The following is a 16576-nucleotide window of genomic DNA, read 5'->3' as shown; positions in this document are numbered from 1 at the left end:
CAACCTCGGGCTCGCACAAGCCGGTCTGACGACACGATCGAGAAAGTGGAGAGAATTATTTTTGGGGATCACCGAATGACTGTTGAACAGATCGCCTCCAGAGTTGGCATTTCTGTGGGTTCTCTGCACACAATCCTGCATGACAACCTGAAAATGCGAAAAGTGTCATCCAGGTGGGTGCCATGAATGCTGACGGACGACTACACGGCTGCCCGTGTGGCATGTTGCCAAGCAATGTTGACGTGCAACGACAGCATGAATGAGACTTTCTTTTCGTTGGTTGTGACAATGGATGAGACGTGGATGCCATTTTTCAATCCAGAAACAAAGCGCCAGTCAGATCAATGGTAGCACACAGATTCACCGCCACCAAAAAAATTTCGGGTAACCGCCAGTGCTGAAAAAATGATGGTGTCCATGTTCTGGGACAGCGAGTGCGTAATCCTTACCCATTGCGTTCCAAAGGGCACTACGGTAACAGGTGCATCCTACGAAAATGTTTTGAAGAACAAATTCCTTCCTGCACTACAAGAAAAACGTCCGGGAAGGGCTGCGCGTGTGTTGTTTCACCAAGACAATGCACCCGCACATCGAGCTAACGTTACGCAACAGTTTCTTCGTGATAACAACTTTGAAGTGATTCCTCATGCTCCCTACTCACCTGACCTGGCTCCTAGTGACTTTTGGCTTTTTCCAACAATGAAAGACACTCTCTGTGGCCGCACATTCACCAGCCGTGCTGCTATTGCCTCATCGATTTTCCAGTGGTCTAAACAGACTCCTAAAGAAGCCTTCGCCACTGCCATGAAATCATGGCGTCAGCGTTGTGAAAAATCTGTACGTCTGCAGGGCAATTACGTCGAGAAGTAACGCCAGTTTCATCGATTTCGGGTGAGTAGTTAATTAGAAAAAAAAATCAGAGGCCTTAGAACTTGAATGCACCTCGTATGAAAGTGTTGCCAGTGCAGGATTTTGTGCATGAACTAACCTCTTGATAATGTCCCATAAATATTCGATGGGTTTCATGTCGTGCAGTCTGGATGGTCAAATCATTCACTCGAATTGTCCACAATGTTCTTAAACCAGTCGCTGACAGGTGTGGCCTGGTGAAATAGTGCACTGTCATCAATAAAAATTCCATCATTATCTGGAGGCCTGAAGTCCACGAATGGTTGCAGAGGATGTCGAAGTAGCTGAACATAACCATTTCCAGTCAGTGATCAGGTCGGTTGGACTAGAGGATCCAGTCCATTCCATGTAAACACAGTCCACACTGTTATGGAGCCACCACCAGCTTGCACAGTGCCTTGTTGACAACCTGGGTCCATGGCTTCAGGGGGTCTGTGCCACACTCAAACCCTACCATCAACTCTTATCAACTGAAATTGGGAATCTGACCAGTCTATGGTTTTCCAGCCATCTAGGGTCCAACTGATATGATGATGGGTGCAGGATAGGCACTGCATGCAATGTTGTGCTGTTAGCAAAGGCACGTGCATGTGTCATCTGCTGCCATAACCCATATTCTCCAGTTACTTCACACAATGTTGCTTGTATGTTAGCATTTACAACTTTACATGGATGTCACTGTTCTCGGTTGTTATGTGAAGAACATTGGCCACTGTATTGTCTGTGGTGAGAAGTAACGCTTGAGATGTAGTATTTTTGGCACACTCTTGACACTGAGGATCTCTGAATATTGAACTCCCCAATGATTTCTGAAATACAATGTCTCATGGATCTAGCTCCAACTACCATTCCACATTCAAAGTTTGTTAATTCCCGTTGTGTGGCCATAATCTCATTGTAAACCTTTTCACATGAATCACTTGTGTACAAATGACAGCTCAGCAAATGCACTACCTTTTTACACCCTTTTACACCTTGTGAACACAATACTATTGCCATCTGTATATATGCATATCACTATCCCATGACTTTTGTCACCTCAGTGTATAATATGAAATACTTGAATGGTTGGAAATACTCAGAACACATTTTTTACTTTGTAACAGTATTGCCATGTCCCAATGCGTGAGGAAATTGTTAACTAATTAATATATCAGAATTTGTCTTATTTTTCCATTGCCCATGTGTAAAAAGGAAGGGCCAACATTGAAATCTTAATAAAAAAACAGTGGATTACACTTGTTGATGCTTATTGAGTGAGAGCTAATTTTAAACGTCTGATTGATATTTTGTGAAATGGTTCCTCCATTTCCATATGTATCACATGCATGCTGGTACTCACTTCAAACTGTACAAAAAGATAATAGCAAACTTAGCAAGATACTATATTAGTGTGTCCATTTTAAAATTATCTTCTTATTATGCTGCTGTTGTACAGAATTGTGGCAGTATTTCACTTTTTCCCCACCAGCAAATGCATGTCACCCTTTAATGATTAGCATTGCATCTTGATTGTGGTCTGCAGCTTCTCAGACTCAGCTGACTTAGGGATGCAACTCTAACCCAGCATTCTTTCTCACACCGTTATAAATTAAAGCTATTGGCCATGCAAAAGGCACTTCTATCTCAACTGTAGGTAACCATAGATAGTCCTGTTGGAGGTGACATGCATTTGGCATCTTAAAAAGCTGATACACACCTCACACTGACCTGTAGTTCAGTGTTCATGCAATTTGAATTTTTCTCATAAACAAATCTTTGCCGGAGATAAGTCATATAAAGAGCCAGAAATATCCTATGGCTAACAGACAAGTGAATGTTGGACATTTAAGTTTATAGTCTGACACACAGTGACTAAACCATGCTAACTTGAGGTAATCATCTAATAATTGACCTTACTGGCAGTTTGTGATATTAATTACAGTAATGTCACTATACTTTATTTTCCTGTTGAGGCTTTTGGAACAGCAAGTTTATTCATTCAGAAAAATAGGTAACGAGGATGGGAGTGAAATATGTATTTTTAGTTAAACTGAAAGTCATCTTGTATCCCAAGTCTAAAGAAACATCAGAAAGATGTCTTGTCCCCCCCCCCCCTTTTTTTTAATGAATCCCTTACTTGATATATAATAACAAAAGTACCAATGGATGGTTCTCCACTGAGCATAGCCCTAGTCGGGAATACATAATCCCATATTTGTGGTAGCCCTCTGCCTTTTTTTCCCATGATGTAACATGGGGCCTATTGTAGGCAATTGGATTCCATGTTAAACTGTAAGTCCCCTTTTCTCATTTGGAAAACTGGGGCAGGTTAGGGATGCGATTGTCACCAAAGTGGCATCCAATTGAAATATTTTCACCAGGCCATTTTATTATTATTATTATTATTATTATTATTATTATTATCATCATTAGTACTTACTTCACTTTTCAAATGGTACTGTAGGGATTTCTGCTGTTCGTATTGTAGTTTTAAAAGAGACAGATTCAGTTGTGTTTAATATGTCAAAATCCAATAAGTGAGTTATCTGTTTTGAACATGAAACTGATTCCTGCCTTATGTGGAAGTTAATGTCATGCTGATGAGGTGCTCCATCTTGATGCAATTAAGCGAGTCTATTCACAGAAGTGGAAACTGCTACTAATCACACTTGGTGACCTGTGGTTGGAGTGACAAGCCAACTGGAAGGCAAATGATGTGGTATCTAAGATGATTCACCAGTTATCTATGATAACAGGTCTGCTATTTTTTCTGCCGGAGTCATCAAAGAAAGGTGCATCAAAACAATGAATTCATTTGTGGAACAGGGAATTGATGTTGTTAAATAATAACTTTGTGTCATGAGTTTAATGTCAGGATGCACACTTGCATTGCAAAATTACATCAGCAAAATCAACAAAACGGAAAACAGAATAGGATGTGATGATAAACAATTTCTTAAAATTCCATTTATGTCATCAGGGGTTTGGAATGCCCACCATCTACTGCAATACATATTTGCAGTTACTGGTATAGGGATTTCTTGATAGATTGAAGAGATTCCTTCAATATTGTCGCAGAAGAAGCTGAGTAGCACCATGCTGTAGTGGTTATGATACTAAGCTGTTGCATGGAGGGTCGTGAGTTCAAAACTCACGTGGACTGTACAATTTTAATTTCTGTATTCGGTTCAAGTACATTCTAGAAGTATCCACAATTGTCAAGAATCATTGTACTGGAATCTTCTGTAGCTGTATATGTACCAGTACTGTATGTGTTCTGGCCGGAGGCAGTTCACTCCATGCTCTTGTATGTGCAAGGGCTGAATAAACCTTCGTTAAGTGAAGTTAGTGTTTGTCATTCATCTAATTACACCTTCTTGTACGTTACATTATTCTGGTGGAGACACTGGGTATTGGAACTTGTGATAGGGCACATTATCAACGATAAAGTGGCTCCCATCAGGCCACGACAGAGCCGCCATTTATGTGGTGAGAAACCCGAGCTCGAGGCATATTCAGCAGATCACAGTGTACCGGAGACAGAAGAGGAGGAGGACTTTGCGATGACAGAAACTGTGTGCCACCACATGAGACATTCTTGTGAGTTCTCTGCTGACAATTGCCAAGATCCAAACAAGTGGCTGAAGGTATATGAGCGTATAGCCAAATTTAACAAACGGGATGACACCATGAGTTTGGCTAGCGTATTTTTCTACTTGGAGGGCACTGCCAAGCAATGGTATGAGAACAACGAGAAGTTCACAATCTGGGAAGTATTCCAGGCGGAACTGCACAAGTATTTCGGTGCACACAATGAGAGAAGTGCAAGGCTGAAGATAAATTAAAGTGCAGGGCACAGCATCCAGGAGAAACTACAGCATCGTACATTCAAGATGTTTTGGAGCTGTGTAAAATAGTGGATCCTAGAATGAAGGAGGAAGATAAGGTTGCACATCTCATGAAGGGTGTTGCTGAGGACATGTATCAAGCCCTACTCCTGAAAGAGGTTTCGACAGCAGATGACTTCATAAAATGGTGCCAGTATATCAAGACAATGCATGAAAAAAGAATTGCACGCAAGAAGTTTGAACAGCTTCCAAATGTCATATTGATGTCTGTGATGGATGAAGCAACTGATTTCACAAGTGTTCTTCGTCAGATAGTGAGAGAGGAAGTTCAGAAGGCACTAGGATTGCACAGCGAGCAAAAAACCAAGATGCTTAAAGAGGTCATAAGGGAGGAAGTGGAACAGATATTGAACCCAATCTCTCGTCCTTCATTTCCCTTTAAATTGGTTAAAAAATCGAGAGCCAGGGAGAGTTACGTTCCTACAGTGCCGCATGAGGAACCTGTTTGGGCACCAAGGAAGACTGACATCTGGAGGACCCAGGATAACCAACCAGTATGTTTCCACTGTGAACGACCAAGACATGTGGTGCGCTATTGTCGAGAAAGGCGGTGGATATTTGATGATGCCCGCGCCAGCAGGCAGCAGACCGATCTTAGTCGACGCCAACTCTGGGACGATGAAGATTAATAAGATGATGTGGGTGCAGGATGATGTAGGCCACCATCGCTGCAAGCTAGCTGCTGGAGAGGACGCTCCCAAACATGCCGATCAAGATCTGCATTGCTGTTCAGAAGCTCCAGCCGATCACCTAACCGCCGCAACCTGGAAAAGTAACCTTCCTTGGAGGTGAGGCTGCCGAAGAGAAAAATCCTCTGCCGTTGATCACTACAAAAATGATAGGAAACTATGTCGATATCCTCATGGATGGCAGGCCAGCCCAAGCTCTTGTGGACTCTGGAGCATCATATTCAGTCATTTCGGAGAAGTACCGTCGCCAGTTGCAGAAAACCATATTCGTTGGCAACAAAACATCTCTGCTGAAGGTGGCTAATGGGAAATATGTGAAACCTACAGGAAGAGGTGCCGTTAGTGTGGGTATAAGTGGCCATACACAGCCCTTAGAATTCGTCATCTTACAAGAGTGTAGTCAGGACGTCATTCTAGGATGGGACTTTTTGAAAGCTTCTCAGGCAATTAGTGTGTGGTCACTTGAAGATTATGCTAGACGGGATGAGATACTATGGACAGGAAGATGTGCATCCGAATGTGTGGAGACTATGTTTTCTGGATGAAGTGATCATTCCTGCAGTCAGCACTAGAAAGGTAACTGTCACATGTCATGCCATGCATCAACCCATGGATCTTGTAGTGGAATGTAAGAGAAGCATGTCACTGAAGAATAACTTGGTCATCCCAGCCTCTGTTGTCTCGTTTAAGAACGGAGTCCGTGAATTGTGGATAGTTAACTGTCGCCGAGAACCGCAGATCCTTCCAAGATGCATGTGCGTAGCAAATGCTGAGCCATTAATTGAAGATCAGCTGAGCACCATAGAAACCCCCCATGCTGAGTCTGTGGGCGAAATTAATGCTACCACCACAAGACAAGATCTTCTAACTCGACTATCACCAGATCTCACTAAGAAACAACAGAAGAAGCTACTTTCCATTCTTCAAGAGTTCTCTGAATGCTTCAATCCAAAGTTGAAGAGCAAATTAGACAAATCAATGGTGAAGCACCAGATTAGCACTGGAGACCATCAATCAATAACCCAGAGAGCATACCGTGTGTCAGCAATAAACGTCGAATAATTCACGATGAGGTAGGGAAAATGATGAAGAATGACATCATTCAGCCTTCACAGAGCTTATGGTCATCACCAGTGGTCCTTGTCAGGAAGAAGGATGACAGTTGGCACTTTTATGTTGATTACAGGAAGCTTAATAAGATAACTAAAAAGGACGTTTATCCCCTTCCACGAATTGACGATGATATCGGCAAATCAAAGTAGAGGAGGCTGATCGTGAGAAAAGTGCATTCATCACCCCTGAGGGCCTGTATGAGTTTAAGGTGATGCCGTTTGGTTTGTGTAATGCACCAGCAACTGTTGAACAGATGATGGATAATCTTCTAAGGCACCTGAAGTGGACGCTGTGTCTTTGTTATTTAGATGGCATTATAGTGTTCTGAGAGACATTTGATGAACATATAAAAAGACTGTCTCCAACAAAGTGGTCTGAAACTTAATCCAAGAAAGTGTCTCTTTGGAGCAAAAGAAATCAAAATACTTGGGACACCTTGTGTCAAACGAAGGTGTGTGGCTTGACCAGAAGAGGTGAGAGCTATAATGGAATTTCCTATTCCTAAAAGTAGTAGAGATGTGAGAAGCTTGCTTGGATTATGTTTTTATTACCGTCATTTTATCAAAGACTTTTTGTATCAAAGCTAGGCCACTCCAAGAGTTGTAAAAAGCCAATGCTAAATTTATCTGGGGTGGTGCTCAACAAGATTCTTTCAGTGTGCTGCGAAAAGCTCTGACGACTGACCCAGTACTTGGTCTGTATGATGAGAGAGCACCTACAGAAATACACACAGATGCCAGTGGGTATGGGATCGGCGTGGATGGAAAAGAGAACTACAGAAAGAGAATGTCTTGCTGTGATCTGGGCCATGTGCAAGTTTCGACAGTATCTCTATGGAAGGCCATTCACAGTTGTTACAGACCATCATTCACTTTGTTGGTTGACAGGTCTTAAGGATCCAACAGGACAACTCACCAGGTGGGCACTATGTCTTCAAGAGTATGGCATCACCATAGTGTACAAAAGTGGAAGAAAACACCAAGGTGCCGATTGTCTCTCAAGAAACCCTGTGCTAGACCATCAAGACTTTGATGAAGATAGTGGCTGTCTCACTGCACTCCAGGATTTCTCTGCTGAGCAGAAGGAGGATGCCAAGATATCTCAAATTATGCTTGCCTTAAATCGGTCAGAGGCTGTGAAGGACAATTTAACGTAGTTAATGGGTTACTTTGCAAGAAAAACTTTGATCCTTTTGGAAAGAGGTGGCTACCAGTGATTCCTAAACATATGCACTTAGATGTTCTACAGAAATGGGTATTTAGGAGTGTCCGTCACTATATGTCGCACTGTCGAGAGTGCCAGAGGAGAAAGGCAGTTCCTCAGAAACCACCTGGCCGACTCATACCAATTCCACCAGTCGAAATGCCTTTCTAGCGTGTTGGGATGGACCTCCTCAGACGATCTCCAACATCTGCTAATGGCAATAGATGAATTATTGTTTGCACTGATTATCTTGACACACTATGCCATTACAAAAGCCATGAAAACAGCCGAAGCATTCAAGGTAGCCAGATTCATCGTGGAAGACATTGTATTAAAACATGGTGCCCCAAGGTCATTAATTGCAGATTGAGTGACAGAGATAAACTGTCGGTGCAACATTACTCATCACACGATGACTGCCTACCATCTGCAAACTAGTGGGCTTACTGAACGCCTTAATAAGACCTTGGTCGACATGCTATCAATGTTCGTCATTGTTGAGCAGAGCATCTGGGATGAGGTGCTACCTTTCATGATGTTTGCGTACAACACCGCCAAACAAGACACCACAGGATTTATGCCATTTTTCCTGGTGCATGGGTGTGAGGTGACTACGACGATGGACACTGTGTTTCCGTTACATCCTGATGATGTGGACAACGACTACATTGGCCAGATGTTAACCAGAGCTGAAGAAGCTCAGCAGTTAGCTTGACTCTGCACGCTCCAGGCTCAAGAAATCAATCACCGAAGGTATGACACAAGCCACCGTCCTGTTGTCTACCAGCATGGTGACCTCGTCTTGACCTTCACTCCTGTTCGGAAGGTTGGTCTCTCTGAGAAGCTCCTCAGGCGCAACTTTTGACCTTATAAGGTTGTAAAACAGTTGTCTGTCAGGAGGCAAATTATCCAGGATAGATGACTCGTTCCCAGACTAGGAGGACGTAACACCGAGACGCTGTTCTCTTAAGGAGGGGGCAATGTCCCAGAAGAAGCTGAGTAGCACCGTGATGTAATGGTTACGATACTAAACTGTTGCATGGAGGGCCATGAGTTCAAAACTCACCTGGACTGTACAATTTTAATTTCTGTATTCTTTTAGAGTACATTGTAGGAATATCCACACTTGTCAAGAATCATTGTACTGGAATGTTCTGTAGCTGTATATACAGGGTGTTACAGAAAGGTACGGCCAAACTTTCAGGAAACATTCCTCACACACAAAAAAAGAAAATATGTTATGTGGACATGTCCGGAAACGCTTACTTTCCATGTTAGAGCTCATTTTATTACTTCTCTTCAAATCACATTAATCATGGAATGGAAACACACAGCAACAGAACGTACCAGCGTGACTTCAAACACTTTGTTACAGGAAATGTTCAAAATGTCCTCCGTTAGCGAGGATACATGCATCCACCCTCCGTCGCATGGAATCCTGATGCGCTGATGCAGCCCTGGAGAATGGCCTATTGTATCACAACCGTCCGCGATACGAGCATGAAGAGTCTCTACATTTGGTACCGGGGTTGCGTAGACAAGAGCTTTCAAATGCCCCCATAAATGAAAGTCTAGAGGGTTGAGGTCAGGAGAGCGTGGAGGCCATGGAATTGGTCCGCCTCTACTAATCCATCGGTCACCGAATCTGTTGTTGAGAAGCGTACGAACACTTCGACTGAAATGTGCAGGAGCTCCATCGTGCATGAACCACATGTTGTGTCGTACTTGTAAAGGCACATGTTCTAGCAGCACAGATAGAGTATCCCGTATGAAATCATGATAACGTGCTCCATTGAGCATAGGTGGAAGAATGTGGGGCCCAATCAAGACATCACCAACAATGCCTGCCCAAACGTTCACAGAAAATCTGTGTTGATGACGTGATTGCACAATTGCGTGCGGATTCTCGTCAGCCCACACATGTTGATTGTGAAAATTTACAATTTGATCACGTTGGAATGAAGCCTCATCCGTAAAGAGAACATCTGCACTGAAACTAGGATTGGCACATTGTTTGATGAACCATTCGCAGAAGTGTACCCGTGGAGGCCAATCAGCTGCTGATAGTGCCTGCACATGCTGTACACGGTACAGAAACAACTGGTTCTCCTGTAGCACTCTCCATACAGTGACGTGGTCAACGTTACCTTGTACAGCAGCAACTTCTCTGACGCTGACATTAGGGTTATCGTCAACTCCACGAAGAATTGCCTCGTCCATTGCAGGTGTCCTCCTCGTTCTAGGTCTTCCCCAGTCGCGAGTCATAGGCTGGAATGTTCCGTGCTCCCTAAGACGCCGATCAATTGCTTCAAACGTCTTCCTGTCGAGACACCTTCGTTTTGGAAATCAGTCTCGATACAACCATACCGCGCCACGGCTACTGCCCCGTGTTAATCCATACATCAAATGGGCATCTGCCAACTCCGCATTTGTAAACATTGCACTGACTGAAAACGACGTTCGTGATGAACACTAACCTGTTGATGCTACGTACTGATGTGCTTGATGCTAGTACTGTAGAGCAATGAGTCGCATGTCAACACAAGCACCGAAATCAACATTACCTTCCTTCAATTGGGCCAACTGGCGGTGAATCGAGGAAGTACAGTACATACTGACGAAACTAAAATGAGGTCTAACATGGAAATTAAGCGTATCCGGACACATGTCCACATAACATCTTTTCTTTATTTGTGTGTGAGGAATGTTTCCTGAAAGTTTGGCCGTACCTTTTTGTAACACCCTGTATACTGTATGTGCTCTGGCCAGAGGCAGTTCACTCCACGCTCCTGTATGTGCAAGTGCTGAATAAACCTTTGTTAATTGAAGTTGGTATTTGTCATTCATCTAATTACACCTCCTTCTTTGTAACAATATCATTGCACGTGCTGCAACAATGTGATGTTTTAAATAGTCTTGGGTTGTCTGAACTTGTACATAGACTTTATCTTTGACATTACCCTAGAGAGAAAAGTCCATTGACCTCAGATCGGGTGAATGTTCAGGCCAACTGATAACACCTTCATGTCTATCCAGCAACTGTTAAAAAGCTGACAGAGTCCTTTCCTAGCCACAAGCAAGTAGTGAACTGGACACCCATCATACTGCTACCACATAAATGTACATATTTCAGATGGTACTTCTTCTAGAAGAGCTAGTAGCACTCCAGTAAGGAATTGTGTCACCCATTAAGGTTTCTTCAATAAAGTAAGGACCAATGACCTAGTCTCCAATAGTCCCATACCAAACATTCACATTCTACTACCTCTTATATGTTCAGCCTGCATCAACCGGTATGAATTCTCAGCAGCCCAATAATACATATTTCTTACATTCAGATTTTCATGATTTGTAATGGTATCTTCATTGTTAAAGAGAACACTTAGAAGAAAGAAACTATTATCCAGGCATCGCATTGGAGTCAAGTGATACAATTCTTTGCATCTCCTACCATCCCACTGCTTAATCTGCTGATGAAATGAATGAAACCTGTTTGCATTAAAAATGTGTACGATGGTGATTTGACTTCCTCTGGATATGTTCACAGATTCTCTGGAATTTACATGTGGATTATAAGCAGCAGCTGGCAGAACATATATTTTGTTTGCTCCACACAGTACAGGCTGCTCTTTACTCTCTGCACAGAACTCCAGCCCCCTTCCAATAACAATTTTGTGCATATGTGCTGAATTGTCATTCTTATTAGCCTCTGTCTATCAGGATGCCTTTGTGTATACAACATGAACTATTGTTTTCATGTTTCGTGTCTTGGTTTGTGAAAGACATGTCTTTTTTTAAACTAAACAGCACTCTGTACACCTAAATGACAAATAGAATAAAAGCTACATTTTCCTGTGGACCCCTTTTGTGGTGCAGCAGTTTTATCCTTATCCAATGTGACGTATTTTCTTATTTTTGTATGAAACCACAAGCTTTTGCATAAGACAGCATTCAGTTACAAATTAAAAATGTATAAATCTTAAGGTTCGAAACCAGTAACCAGATTCGGAAGAGTAAAACACTGTTGAATTTGTCTCTTTTAGAAATACGATAATAGCTGCTGAAATTACTATAATTCCATTTGAAAAAAGGAATGTTGATACCAATATCTCTGTAATTAATATAGCTATGAAAACAGAGACTATACTTCCTTTAGTGAGGACTTTTTCACAATTCACATGGGTGAAAATGGGATTACAGTATCTTAAATGGTTCTCGAAACATATGAGATGAAGCATAGGTGAATTACTGTGTATACTAATTTATGTATAACCACTACACAGCTTCTTGTGTTAGAACTACGGGTACAATGTTGCTGTGTTTAACTTCACAAATTGAGGATTCTCTTTCCGTTATGTGCTACCTCCTCACAACCCATCTTTACCTGGCGTAAATCTGTCTCCTCATTAATGTTCCTGTTCAGTTACTTATACCATGTGTTTGCCTTGTTGACAGATATTGTTACCACTTCTAACTGTTCAGATTGTCAAAACTTGACAATTGTACAACCAACCCAACTACACTTCAGTTAAATCGAATAATTCGTTAAATTTGTGTCCTTGAGTCAAGGAACATGGTGATTTTACATACCCAGTCATAAAAGGTCTACAAACCTCCCATCATTTACCTCTTAAATTAATTAATGTTTACTTGTGTGATCATATAAGTGCAGTAAAAGACTTTTTTTCCACCATCAGTGCACACATCTTTTGATATTTATCCCTTTTAGGTCACTGAATTACCATTGTTCGCTAAACAATCCAAAGTGAGGAATTGTATGGCTGAATGGTCTTCCAGTTTATCCATTTAAATGAACCCCAAACAATCCAACTAATTTAAAAACCCATATAGGCAAAACTGATCTGTAGATAAAGTTGATGTTTGACTCATGTTACTGAACATTATGTTTTATTGATGTCAAAGCCATCACAGTGCCAGTTTGATAAATTGTTTTCTTGCGTAGTAATTCTGTAGCTGCTTGCCAAGAAAGAGAATAAAATTTTTCTTTTGTCTGTATTTTAGTAATCACAGTTTCCATTCTAATTTTTATTTACAACGTGTAGAAGTATGAAACCGGAATTTCCCGTTAGATGGTGCTAGCTGTCAGTGTACGGCCCATGAAACCACATCTTCAGAGCCATCTGCTTCCTGCAGCGACTGATGACGAATGTCAACACACAGTAACCCAAGTTCCACCATACATCGGTATCTGTTTGAAACCTGTAATCATGTCGAGTTGTATGCCTACGAACTACGATTTGCGGACAGCATTGGTTTTCTATCATTTGAAGAAAACTGCTGCAGAATCACATTGAATGCTTGTTGAAGCTTTTGGCAAACATGCTCTTGGGAAAACATGGTGTTTCGAGCGGTTCAAAAAATTCAAAAGAAATGATTTTGGTGCGAGAAACGATGAGCGTGGGAAACCACCGAAAAAGTTCAGAGACAGCAAATTGCAGGCCTTCTTGGATGAAAATGATAAAATCGACAGAAACTTATTGAACAATTGAATGTGATACAGAAAGCCATTTATCTTAAGTTGAAAGCTATGGGACAGGTGCAGAAAGTGGGAAAATGGGTTCTGCATGAGCTGAATGAAAGACAGCAAGCAAATTGAAAGACCACTGGTGAAATGCTGCTTGCCAGATACAAAAGAAAGTCATTTCTCCATCGAATAATGACAGGTGATGAAAAATGGATCCTAAGCATTGTAAATCATGGGTGAATCCCGACAATGCAGTGTGTTTGGTGGGATCAGAAGAGTGTCATCTGTTATGAGTTGCCAAAACCTGGTGAAACCATTAACACTGAAGAAAGTCATTTCTCCATTGAATAATGACAGGTGATGAAAAATGGATCCTAAGCGTTGTAAATCATGGGTGAATCCAGACAAACCATCGTCATCCGCTGCAAGACCAAATCGCTTTGGAAAGAAGACAATGCAGTGTGTTTGGCGGGATCAGAAGAGTGTCATCTGTTATGAGCTGCCATACCTGGTGAAACCGTTAACACTGATCACTACCAACAGCAATGATTGATTTTAATTGAGCATCATGTGAAAAATGACCGAAATATGGAAAAAGGCTACACAAAATCATATTGCTCCATGATAACACCCCATCACAAGAAGCAAAACGGGTTAGGGAAACGATTGAGGTGTTCAATTGGGAAATACTAGGGTATACGGCTTATTCTCCAGACTTGGCTCCATCCGATTATCGTCTATTTGCATCAGTGGGACGTGCTCTTGCTGAACAACTCTTAAATTCATATGAAAATGTACGAAAATGGCTTGCTGGCTGGTTCGCTTCAAAAGAACTGTTTCTTTGGTGAGGCATCCATAGCCTGCCGGAAAGGTAGGAGAAATTTATAAATAGCAATGAAGATTATTTTGAATAAAATATTGTTTATCAGTTTTGACAACAGACATGTAATTATTGCAACCAAAGTCCGGTTTCATACTTCTACACCTGGTATTTTACAGATTTTATTTTGACTCTACTCCAGTTCCAGGCCCCAGAATACTGCTTTATTACAGATAATCAATAGAAAGAATAAAGTTAATCACTCATGATTGTGGTAGCTGTGTGTGTGTGTGTGTGTGTGTGTGTGTGTGTGTGTGTGTGTGTGTGTGTGTATGTGTGTGGGTGGGCGCGCGCGTGCGTGCGTGCTTGTGAACAAGCTTATTTAACAGTTCAGTATTGTTGGTGTGCTTTAGGTATTGCGCCCAGAAGTTTTCAGTATTGTATAAATGTGCTTACTTTATTAACAGCTGTGGTTGTTGCTCCTAAAAGTTTATGTTCAGTGAAAATTTGATTCGTTCTTGACTATGATTCATGTAGCACCCTTTCGTATATGTATTGAAGAGTCTGTATTTTTATTTCATTTGCAGAAATCCAAAACCATTTGTAAGGAAGCAGGTGCAACATGATTTTCTTAAAGTCCCTGTACTCACAACTACAACATTAACAGTTCTGCGTTACTGTGGAAAATATCTGCAAATGAGTCAGCTACTGCGACGTATTGCAAGTGACGTCATTGCAGGAATGATTCAGTTGTTTGAATACTACATGTATGCTGTTTTTGTCTTCTTCACTGCTGACCTGGTATGTTTTCAGTTTATTCAGAACATTTCGCATTTGATTATATGTAAACCTTTGGCTTTCACATGAAGAAAGGTATGCAGTGTTGTTAAAAATGTGTTGAACAAAAGTTGCCATTCCTAAACTACTTATATATTGCAAATTGTAGAACAGGAGGTTGGTAAATGATGTGATCTAATTCTGAATCAGAATTGCTCTATAAATTCTTAGTCACTAAGTGAGGTTTTTTTATCTCTCCCCCTCCCTCCCTCTCCCCCTCCCTCCCTCTCCCCCTCCCTCCCTCTCCCCCTCCCTGCCTCTCCCCCTCCCTCCCTCTCCCCCTCCCTGCCTCTCCCCCTCCCTGCCTCTCCCCCTCCCTGCCTCTCCCCCTCCCTGCCTCTCCCCCTCCCTGCCTCTCCCCCTCCCTGCCTCTCCCCCTCCCACACTCCCCCCCTCCCACACTCCCCCCCTCCCACACTCCCCCCTCCCACACTCCCCCATCCCACACTCCCCCCTCCCACACTCCCCCTCCCACACTCCCCCCTCCCACACTCCCCCCTCCCGCACTCCCCCCCTCCCGCACTCCCTCTCTCCCTCCTTCCCTCCCTCCCTCCCTCCCTCTCCCCCCTCTCCCCGTCTCCTTCTCCCGTCTCCCCTCTCCCTCTCCCCATCTCTTTCCTCCCTCCCTCTCGTTCACCCCTTTCTCCTCCCCCTCCCTCCCTCCCTCCCTCCACCTTCCCCTTTCATCCTCTCTCCCCCTTCCCCTCTCATCCTCTTCCCCCCTCACTCTCCCTCTCCTTCCCCCTCTCCTTCCCTCCCCTCCCCTCCCCTCCCCTGTCCTCTCTCCACCCCTCTGTCCTCTCTCCTCGCATCTGTCCTCTCTCCTCGCCTCTGTCCTCTCTCCTCGCCTCTGTCCTCTCTCCTCGCCTCTGTCCTCTCTCCTCGCCTCTGTCCTCTCTCCTCGCCTCTGTCCTCTCTCCTCGCCTCTGTCCTCTCTCCTTCCCTCTGTCCTCTCTCCTCCCCTCTGTCCTCTCTCCTCCCCTCTGTCCTCTCTCCTCCCCTCTGTCCCCTCTCCTCCCCTCTGTCCCCTCTCCTCCCCTCTGTCCCCTCTCCTCCCCTCTGTCCCCTCTCCTCCCCTCTGTCCCCTCTCTTCCCCTCTGTCCCCTCTCTTCCCCTCTGTCCCCTCTCTTCCCCTCTGTCCCCTCTCTTCCCCTCTGACCCCTCTCTTCCCCTCTGACCCCTCTCTTCCCCTCTGACCCCTCTCTTCCCCTCTGACCCCTCTCTTCCCCTCTGTCCCCTCTCTTCCCCTCTGTCCCCTAGCACTTCCCCTATCTCACTCCCCTCCGCTCTCCATGGCACCCTCCCCCCCTCTCCCATTCCCTTCCGCTCTCCATGGCACCCTCCCCTCCCCTCTCCCATTCCCCTCACCCTCTCACCCTCTCACCCCATCGCCCCTCTCCCCCTTCATCCCCTCACACCCCTGCTCTCCCCCTCTCTCCCTTCGTCCCCTCTCCCCCTGCCCTCCCCCTCTCTCCCTTCGTCCCCTCTCCCCCTGCCCTCCCCCTCTCTCCCTTCGTCCCCTCTCCCCCTGCCCTCCCCTTCTCTCCCTTCGTCCCCTCTCCCCCTGCCCTCCCCTTCTCTCCCTTCGTCCCCTCTCCCCCTGCCCTCCCCTTCTCTCCCTCCGTCCCCT

General features: G+C 43.8%; 1 protein-coding gene across 7 annotated transcripts in view; it reads left to right on the top strand.

Annotated features, from left to right (window-relative positions):
- LOC124555258 (syndetin) overlaps positions 1-16576 on the top strand; it is a 145461-nt gene that overhangs the window by 76387 nt on the left and 52498 nt on the right. For all 7 annotated transcript variants that reach the window (XM_047129122.1, XM_047129125.1, XM_047129124.1 and 4 more), the window contains one exon: positions 14697-14910. In XM_047129122.1, the coding sequence (XP_046985078.1) occupies positions 14697-14910 (214 nt within the window). The remainder of the gene's footprint in view (positions 1-14696; positions 14911-16576) is intronic.

The sequence above is a fragment of the Schistocerca americana genome, chromosome X, assembly GCF_021461395.2.
Source record: "Schistocerca americana isolate TAMUIC-IGC-003095 chromosome X, iqSchAmer2.1, whole genome shotgun sequence".
Classification (NCBI taxonomy): Eukaryota; Metazoa; Arthropoda; class Insecta; order Orthoptera; family Acrididae; genus Schistocerca; species Schistocerca americana.
The sequence above is the reverse complement of the archived record's forward strand: the minus strand, read 5'-3'. Positions and strand labels throughout refer to the sequence as shown.